The sequence below is a fragment of the Cannabis sativa genome, chromosome 8 (genome assembly GCF_029168945.1).
Source record: "Cannabis sativa cultivar Pink pepper isolate KNU-18-1 chromosome 8, ASM2916894v1, whole genome shotgun sequence".
Classification (NCBI taxonomy): domain Eukaryota; kingdom Viridiplantae; phylum Streptophyta; class Magnoliopsida; order Rosales; family Cannabaceae; genus Cannabis; species Cannabis sativa.
Genome location: NC_083608.1, coordinates 36,241,602 through 36,251,996, shown reverse-complemented (window position 1 = coordinate 36,251,996; position 10,395 = coordinate 36,241,602). Strand labels below are relative to the sequence as shown.

Genomic DNA, 10,395 nt, shown 5'->3' with positions numbered 1-10,395 from the left:
AGTGTTATGTCCTTTCCAGGGTATTGGCAAAGTTTACCAGTATCGGATGTATGGAGTACATTGGAAGGGACCGATATTGATCTTGGTAAAGATATTATAATACTTACCGTTGTATCTTTCTGAGTCAATATCACTGGTTGATCTTAGATCAAAAGATCTTAATCCTGACATGCTTAGGTTCAATCTCAGGAGTGTTATTCATGTTCTTTGATTTGTTAGTTAAGCCTATTTTTTGGTCAGGGTGATACGTACATTTTGGGAACATGGTAGTATGATTGAGTGGGAGCGCTAAACATAGATATGGAATCTATAGCTTCTATTTGGACATAGAAGTGAAACGATGATTTCCTTCGAGCTTGGCTTAATAGAGATAAATGGAAGAGCTCTTGTATTAGTGATTATATTTTAGTTCACTGAAATATCATTTACAGAAAGCTAAGTGTTTTAAGGATAAAATACATTGAGGGGTGAAACGGTAAATTTATCCCTACTCGGTGTAAATCATCTATAGAGGATCTTTGATTATTGAGATTAGAACGATGGTTAAATGTTTATAGCGTATCTATATCGTGGAACATATAGAGTGTTCTATATGACTGAGAGTGCAATTCTAAGTTCTATGAGTGGATGTAATAAGGAATTAATAAGTTAGGGAATTTACTTGGTAGATTCTAATTCTGCTTATTGGAAGCTCGGTTGTATAGGTCCATGGTCCCCATACTAGTTGAGACCATACTGCTTGTAAGACTCAGATAATTGATTTTAATTAATCAATTATAATTCTAAAATTAGACTATGTCTAATTTATGAATTTTTCACTAAGCAAGGGCTTAAATGTGAAGAAAAAAGATCCTATGTCTTATTTATTAATTAAGAGACTTTATTAAGTCTAATTAATAAATATATTAAATGGCAATTTTATTTGATAATTAATTTTAATTATTAAATAATTAGTTTTGACATTTAATTGGTTAGAATTGGAAAAATGGCATTTTTGAGAAAATAAGGAAAGATTGTTGTAAAATGGCAAAATTCCAAAGTGGGGGCTCACATCCTATGGCCGGCCACTAGGGAATGATTTTCCATTTAATTTTTCTATTATTTTAATGCCTAATAAATCCTAACATAAACTTAGGTGGTTGCCTATAAATAGATAGTGATAGCTCACACTTAAAAGTTGATGAAAAATTCACCTTCAGTCAAATTTTCCTGAGCCTTCTATTCTATTATTTTCGAACCAGCCCCTCTCTTCCTTTCTTCATGTTTTCATACCTTGAGTGATAGAGTGAGTGCCCACACACATCAAGTGGTATCTCAATCATAGTGTGTAAGGTTGTGAAGAATCCAGAATCAAGAGAAGGACATTCGGGCTCAGATCTTGGTGATACCCTGGTACAGACAGGATACAAGGGTTAGAGATTTGAGTGGAATGAGCCATTAATATTTCGCTACACCCACTGTAAGGTTTTCTGAAACTTTATATGTGTTTATTTACATTGTTTTAGAAATTCATATTTAGGATGTTAAATAACATACATGGTAGTAAATCTAGATCCTGGTAAAACATATTCCAACATGGACTTCTTGGAGAGACAACATAGATAGAGAGATGTTTGACCTATGGCGAGAAAGGAGGCATACTTAGATTGTTTTTCATTGCATTATTTGTGTTTGATTTGCTTAAATTTGTATGGATTTTTATATTGTTGGATATTTTATTTCTTTGTATTATTTGTGCTTGACATTGTATGAATTTTTATATTATTGGATATCAGTTTTAAACTTATGTATTGGATATCAAATTTATATATCTATGTTTTTAATTTAATTTCATATGTTAATATATTTATTGCTACATATTGTTACAAGTAGATGTGAGATATACATATCTTAAGAAAATGGATGCTTTGGAGCAAGCAACATCGATTCCTAGAAAAAAACACCAATGGACTTCAATTGAGGATTCAAAACTAGTTGAGTGTTTGTTGGAGTTGGTAGATAGTGGAAGATGGAAAGTAGACAATGAGACTTTCAAACCTAGCTATCTACAACAATTAAAAAGATGGATGAATGAAAAAGTTCCTCATTGCGGATTGAAAGGACAGCCCCACATTGAGTCTCGTATCTAAATACTAAAGAAACAATTCAATGCAATTTCAGACATGTTGAAACAAGCAAGTGATTTCGGTTGGAATGAGGACCTAAAGTGTGTGGTTTCTAAAAAGAGTGTCTTTGATGATTGGGTAAAAGTAAGTGTTACTTTGTTCAATTTAATTTCACAAAATATCATATCTTAATTCTTTTAATATGTTTTTTATTCATTGCAGAGTCATCCAAATGCAAGGGGCTTAAGGAATAAAGTATTTCCTCATTATGATGACTTTGTTGCTATATTTGGAAAGGATCGTGCAAATGGGCAAGGTGCCAAGAGATTTTCTGAAACAATGGATGAGATTGATAGAGAAGCAGAAAATGATCAATAATACGAGTTTGATCCATTTGCCCCAATAGATGATCTTGTTGGTAATGCAACCGATAGTCACACAAGTACGGGAACAACTTCAACACAATCAATAAAGAGAAGTAGAAAGAGGTCTAGGAATGAAGATTCATTAGTTGAGGTATTGACTACCACAGTGAACAAATTTTGTGAAATACAAGCTGCTGCTGGTGATAGTATTAGAAGAATTACTGATTGTTTCTAGTTCGAGACAGAAAGTGCAAGTAGAAGACTGAAAGTGTTTGATGAACTGAAAAAAAAAAAAATCGATAGACTGTCATTTGAACAACGAATTGAAGCTAGAAAACTTCTTGTTCAAAATCAAGCTTATATGGATCTTTTATTGACTTTGGATGATGAATACAAGTTGACATTCATTCTTGGTTTGTTTAAGTAAGGTGAGATTTAATAGTTGATGGTATTTCGAAAAATACTATTGGGGTGACTTTATGAAACTTTTGACCGGTTAATATCATCTTTTAGATGAAACTTTTGGCAATATAATAATATGCCATATTTTGGATTATAAACTAGATATTATGCAAATTTTTAGAATTTAAAATTTTAATCAATATTTGGATTATACTATTATGTGTTAAAGAGCTTGTATTGTTGTTTAAATTATTAATTCTTGAAAAAATTATTAACAAAAATTTGCAATTATTTGTTGTGACAAGTATATATATAGGAATGGTAAAAGAGATATTGTGTTAGGTCGGGTCAATGCCGAGTCGAGCTTGACCCAGCCCGATTGACTTTCCTATATATATGTATATTTTATTTTTTATAATTATTTATTGTTGTTAATTTTTTTTTATAAAAATTTATATGAAAAATAATAAATAAAAATTATTTTAAACACTTAAAAAATAATATTAAATTATTAGTATTTTATAAAAAAAAATTATCACATTCTATTCCTATATCAACCCAATAAAGTAATCTTTATATTCAGCTATCCTTATAATATTATTGTGCACAACCAAACACGGTGTTGCTTTTCTAGGTTTACAATTCCCTTCATCACTTAGAAGCGCAATGTTAAACCTATTCCCATGAAATAACTGTATACCAAACAACCTCTAATTATTATCTAATCTAAAACAAAATTGATAGAATATTCTAAAAAATATATACTTATATAATTAAAAATATTTTGGTAATCGTACACGAGAGAACCCGTGGTACATACAGCTTAACTAATAAATAAAGAATTAAAAAATATATATAAAAGATGAAAGAAAATTTCATTTGTGGGAGAAAATAAAATAAAATAATAAAAAGAGAAACAGATATTGTATTATGTATGAATTAATGGGAGAAAAATACAATTTTCAACTCTAATCTCTCTTTCTCGTCTCTCTCCCGTTCCTGTTTGCTCCTAAAGCTTCAAACCCCCCCAAACGAGTCACAGTCGCGAAAGCTTTCTCTCTCTCTCTCTCTCTCTGATATTGTTGGTTGTTCCCTCCAAATCTCTAGCAGGACCATAATTAAAGCTCCTTCGATTGTTTCTCTATTACGATCCCGCCCCTTCGGTTCGGTACCGGTTTACGTTGCCGCCTTCTGGTTCCGGTACAGGGAAGGAAGATACGAGTTTCTTCAATATCTGATTATTTGAAGTTACTTGGCGGCATTGGCTTCCCAATTCCGGTAACGATTATGATCAATTTTACGCTTTTGTTCATTCTTGAAACCTAGATTATCATCAACCAATGCTATTGTTAGGGTTTTCAATTCGTGTAATATGGTCGGCCTTATCGGTTTATATTACGTTTTCGCTTTGTAATCGTGCGAATTTTTATTTAGGAGCGTTGCTTTTGCCTTCTTTTCTTTTCAGTTGTTGATTAGAGAGTTTTTGTGGTTGGTTGGTTTTGGTTGGCAATTTTGTTTGTCGACTTTATTTTTTACTTGTCTTGAATAACTCTAAATGGATTTTTTATTATGTGGGTAAAAATTCGGACTCAAGTGATTTTATAAGGAGTTGGGAGATGAGTTGTTTGATATGTATAGCAAGAAATAATAAGTGGAATCCGTGGTTGTTCTTGTCAAGTGTAGTTTGAACTGATCAGACTATGTTTAATTAGGTTTTCATTCAATAAAGTTTCCAAGGCTTCAGAAGATGATATTTAGGTTTCCTAGGTGCTGTTATCTGTGTTTTGTTGAGAATGGTCGTGAGGGTGGGGCTGACATGAATTGGTATGGATTGCAATTTCTGTAACATAATATTTTCTGTATAATATTATTGATAACTTAACTTTGGGAAAAATCATATAAATATGATGTGGGGATTATATATGCTATGTATATTATGGTCTTGGCCAATGACTTTTTATATGCATTTAACCATGTTCTTGCATCCCGAGTTATCAGCTCAGGGTACTGCCTATCTACTTTGCATATTGTCGAGCTGAAATTCTGATGATAACACTGAATTTAATCTTAGCTATATATGTACCAATGACTTTTTCCTGATTAAAAAAAAATGACTTTTTCCTTTTGGCTGCAGGTCCTGTTGTGATAATATTTCAGAGATTGAAGGTGTTTGATTGCTGAAAGTGAGATCTAGATAGTTGGACGCTATATAACAACATTTAAAAAAATGGAGTTAAAAATTTCATCTCCAAAAATAGGTCTTTCTCCTTCTGATTGTAATAGTGATCCCGAGGAGAAAGAAGTCAGTGATGATGATGATGATGATCGAAACCATAAGCATCGTAGGAGGGATGCACGTTCTCAATCTTTGGAGAGAGATACAATTGATCAAGCTTTTACGAAGCCTTTTAGAAAGCGGAACAAGCCTTTTCAAAATGGGAATCATTTCAGGGAAAATGATTCTCAAGCAAGTGCACCTTGGAGAAATTTCAATTCTAACCCTCTCGAGAATGGAAAATTTGATAAGAGACGCCCTGGCCATGCATCCTTGCCTAGATCAGCTTTGGATGTAAATCAAAGAATCTGGCCAAATCAAACTTTTTCAGGTGACCCTGGTCTTGCTAGGGGAAGAGGAAGAGATCTTGGAACCTGGAACCAACGTGATCCTAGGTTCGGCTCAGATATTGCATCTCAAGTGGTTCAAGGCTCTATTCCTCCTAGTCTATTTGCTGGAAGAGGGTTGCCAAACGTGTCAAATGCACAGAATGCATCTTGGAATGCATTTGGCTTAATTCCTGGAATACCAAATGGGGGCATGGATACTATTCATTCCATTGGTTTACAAGGTCCTCTTAGACCACCCATTCATTCTTCATTGAGTATTGGTATTCCTCGCCAAAGATGTAGAGACTTTGAGGAGCGTGGATTTTGTTTAAGAGGGGACATGTGCCCAATGGAGCACGGTGTCAATCGAATAGTTGTTGAAGATGTTCAGGTAGGTGTACTGTAAACGTAGTTTCTGTCAGTAAGAGCTGTGCTTCTTTGAAATTTTTCTGTGCTTTTCAAAGTATCTGCACTTAAATATGCATCTGTATTAAGTCATTTAGGTTACAATCCATGTCAATCATCATCACATGATTTTGTTGTTAAGTTGAACATACATGGGTTTGGTAAATGATAATATGCTGTTGTACATCGTTGTTGTTATTGTTTATTTATTTTTTAGGGTTGTATTAAGGAATTTTCATTTTCCCCAAACTACAGAGTCTCTCACAGTTTAACCTTCCCGTATCGCTTCCAAGTGCACATCTACTTGGAACAAACAGTGGAGCTGGGCCTGGGTCTATACCATCGATTAGTGCCTCTTCACTTACATCAATGAACAGTAAAGGGTTACATATCAACATGAGTAAGCCTGGTTTCGCTGATGATGTCTTGGGGTTGAACGCCTCATTTTCTGGTTCTAGTTGTGTGGCTGCAGCTGATTTGTACGATCCTGATCAACCACTGTGGAATAATAATGGTCCTGAAACAACTAATGCACTTTTAGGTATAAATTCACCTAAGATTGATGAAACTGAATCCTTGTTGAATGGTGATCCTGCTGATAATGAACTCCCAGTAAGAAGCACTGGAAATGCTGTTGGTGGTTCACATGGTACATCTGTTTGGGGTAGAATTGGCGGTTCAAAAAGTAGATTAGATGTAAAGGAGAAGATTGATCCTCAAATAACTTCCTCAGATTATATTGAGGGTGACAACAAAGAAGATAAGTTGGCATCTACAGGGATTCAAAACTCATTTCGCCAAGGAAAGCGAATTATTGCTGAGGATGCTGGTCAAAAACCTTTGGATTTATCTGCAAAGGCACAATTTGATATTCGAAACAATCGAAAACCACCTCAAAAAGCACTGCGTACTCTATTTGTCAATGGGATTCCTCTTAAAAACAACAGAAGAGAGGCTCTTCTTTCTCATTTTCAGAAGTTTGGAGAGGTTATTGACATTTACATACCATTGAGCAGTGATCGAGCTTTTGTCCAGTTTTCAAAGAGGGAAGAAGCTGATGCAGCTTTGAATTCACCAGATGCTGTAATGGGTAATCGCTTTATCAAGCTATTTTGGGCAAATCGTGACAGTATTCCTGATGATAGTAGTGGCCCTGGTACTAGCATTTCTGCAACACCCCGTGGTGTAGCAGCTGTTTCTGTTCCACCCCATTCATCTATTGCAAGTAGTAGTAAAGATAGTGTCCTCCAAGCTGGTGCACCTAAGAGTAGTTTCGTTCATGCTCATGATACTTCTTTAACTGCCTTTGACAACCCAAGGCCCATTGTCTCAAATGGTTCCAAGGTTACACCTCCCACACAGAAGAAGTTAGAGACTTTAGAGCAACTGAAGATAGAACTTCGCAAGAAACAGGAAATGCTAGACCAGAAGCGAAATGATTTCCGCCGCAAGTTGGACAAACTCAACAAACAGGTAAGATCTTGTGTCATTATCATTTGAATTATTTATACGTTGGGTTTGATTTAATTACATTTGTACTAATATTTCATGCTTCATACAGGCTGTGCAACTTGTGTGCTCCCTAAATTTTCTATTCTTTATGTTTTATATTAGCATTGCTGTTCGTATGTTGATAAGACACTGTATAATGGTTTGCATATGATATTATCTTTTTATAAATGGTTTTCATCGATAAAATTTGTGTGAATTAGTTAATCCTTATTACATAAAATGGGTGCATATATGAATCTCAGTTTCAATATTGTGCAGGCTACGGGAACCAAGGGTGAGTTAGACATGGAACAGCCTGCTAAAAGACCTAAAGTGGAGATAGCAGCTGATGTTACCAAAGCTGCTACTCCTGTTGTCATATCACAACATGCTGATATGACGTCTGACAAGAACAAGGGGGAAAATGCACTCTCCCATAGTCCTAAAACTAATACAGTATCTGGCAAGAACAAGGGAGAAAATGCAATCTCTCACACTCCTAAATCCAATACAACTGCCGTGCTGCAGGAATCTATGGGCTCAAAGCAGCACCCAGTTCGTCCTTTTACACCAGCGGGGTCACCTTTTCTGGTGAATAGATACAAGTTGGACAATCGTCCTACTGCATTTAGAATCCTTCCACCTTTACCAACTGGCTTTGCTAATGTAAGCCTCTCTCTCCTCTTACCAAGATCTCATATTTATTTCTGTTAATATTTTTTTTTTCTTCAGTCGTAGTTCAGGTTTGTTATTCATAGTACAATTATAACAATGATGCTTTCTCATGCATTCTAGGTTGCTGTGATGAGGGAACACTTTTTACCTTATGGCGACATATCCAATGTGGAGCTAGAAGCTGTGGAAGCTTGTAATGGCAGTAGTGAATCAGAGTTATCCAAAGAGTGCTCTGCTCGTGTGAGTTTCATAGCACGTCGCTCAGCCGAGAAGGCATTTACTAATGGGAAATCCTGGCAAGGGCATGATTTGAAATTTGTGTGGCTGCCACCAAGTAGCTCTTGTACCGACTCAAGTGGTGTAAGAGAAAATTCACCATCTGCTACTTCTAAGGAGGGCGGTGAAAATGCAGCAGCGGGTGTTGCCCCCCAAGAAGGTGTTTCATCAGGAACAGGAAGTGAGGAACGTGTAAATCAGGAGAAAAGAATAACAGAGAACGATACGGAACAAGGCGAAGAAGAATGTGAGGAAAGCCGGATGTCTGATAAGGAAGTCACCTAGGGGGTATATTTTGAGGATGGACTAATAATCAAGAGTTGTACAGTCAGGTAAAGTGTTATAATGTTAGAAGAAACTCTAATTTTTCTGAATCCTTCTCTCCCTCTTTTCTTATTGGTTAAATTTGATTTTTCAATATTTGTATTTTATGGACATGTCTAAAGGGAAATCTCCTTATTTTTGACTGCCCACCTAAGGATACTTGGTCAGTGGTGAAATTTGGATATGTCTAGGGCCAGAAGAACTTAAAGTTGAATTTCTGTTCAAATTTAATCAGATGTTTACGTAAAAAAAAATTATATAATATGGGGGGTCTCATTCCCCCCTCAGTTTTTTCCCATATCAATATCAAGTCTATTGAGTGTATTTTATATATATAAATAGGTTAATATTAGGTGTAAACATTTTGGTTATGTAAGATTAATTTTTTTTAATTAATATTTTTTTTTTGAAAGAGTTAATTAATATTATTTAATAAATAAAATTATTTTTTATTTAAAAAAATATTTAATTTAAGTGATATTTATATAAAAAAATTAATAATATTTAAAATTTATTGTCAATTATAATTTTAATTTAATTTTAATATTTTTATTTTTTATTTTTTTAATAAATATTATACTCTTTATTAACGTGACAAAAAGTAGCAACGTTATAACAATAATTTGTTAAGAAATATAAATAATTTTTTTAATTTATTGTTTGAAAAAAATAATAAAAAAATACATTTTTTTTTAAATATGTAAATTAGATAAAAAATTAATATGAAGATATTTTTTAGACGTGTGAATTGGGATTAACTTTAAAATGTAATGTTAAAAAAGACACAATTAGCTGGTATTTAGTTTGAAGGAAAGAAAATATAAGTAAAGAAATGAGAATGAGAATAATAATAAAAATGTAATGGAATAAAATTTAAAATGCATAGAAAAATTAATAAAAAATTATCTTGTAATAGTTTTTTTTTCTATTTTAAAATAGAATAGTCATTCTGCTAAAAAAATGAAAAAATTATTCTATTGGAATGATATTCTAGTATTTTAATATGTAACTAAATAAAAGAATGGAACAAAGATTGTTTTTTTTTTTTTGTTTTCATTATACTCTATTTCATTACTTCCAACTAAGTGTCACTTAAATGTAAGAGATAAAAGAAATAGGAATTTAAAGTTTAAATTTAAATTGTATTAGTTTAAAAAAGAAGGTATATAGTCATATTTAATACAACATAAATATATTTATAATTATATTAAAAAAATCTCTAAAAATTAATAATTTTGTATTGGGGGACTATATATATATATATATATTTTAGAAGAAAAAAATTAATTTTTAAGAGTGTTCCTAATGTGTTATGTTTGGCAAGAAGAAGAGAACGAGGGAGAGGAGAGATGGAGGAATACTTTCTCCCATCAAACTTTAAAATTTTAATTTTCAAATTTTGGGAGGATTGTAGAAAAAGACAATCAAATTTGTTAATACAATAATGAGAAATTATTCTATATACTATTTTTTAATCTTTTTTTTCTTTCTATTTTTACGATTTTTTGTTTGTTTTTTTTATTTTTATTTTAACAATTTGAGTTGCTCTGTTAATTGCGATCTGAATTAGGATTGCAATTTGAATTAAGTTGCGAATTAGGTTGCACCGTATATTATATAAAAATGCAAAAAACTTTAAAATATAAATGAAAAAACTCCTACAATAATAATTACCTTTAAAAGGTAATAAATATTTATATTCATGATAAAAATTTTGTAATTTTACTAATTAATTTCTCTTTATCATT

The 10,395-nt window shown here is 32.8% G+C and overlaps 1 protein-coding gene across 1 annotated transcript; it reads left to right on the top strand.

Annotated features, from left to right (window-relative positions):
* Positions 1-3,760: 3,760 nt before the first annotated feature.
* Positions 3,761-8,951, top strand: LOC115699033 (zinc finger CCCH domain-containing protein 41). Its single transcript, XM_030626239.2, has 5 exons — positions 3,761-4,150; positions 5,007-5,867; positions 6,137-7,354; positions 7,652-8,038; positions 8,168-8,951. The coding sequence occupies exons 2-5, from the start codon at positions 5,100-5,102 to the stop codon at positions 8,606-8,608; spliced, it is 2,814 nt and encodes a 937-aa protein (XP_030482099.2). The 5' UTR covers positions 3,761-4,150; positions 5,007-5,099; the 3' UTR covers positions 8,609-8,951.
* Positions 8,952-10,395: the final 1,444 nt, after the last annotated feature.

Bases quoted from the DNA above. Each gene is read 5' to 3' on its own strand.
- LOC115699033 (XM_030626239.2), top strand. From the start codon at position 5,100: ATGGAGTTAAAAATTTCATCTCCAAAAATAGGTCTTTCTCCTTCTGAT. The intron at 5,868-6,136 runs GTAGGTGTACTG...CCCAAACTACAG, and splicing joins TAGTTGTTGAAGATGTTCAG to AGTCTCTCACAGTTTAACCT. The intron at 8,039-8,167 runs GTAAGCCTCTCT...CATGCATTCTAG, and splicing joins TACCAACTGGCTTTGCTAAT to GTTGCTGTGATGAGGGAACA.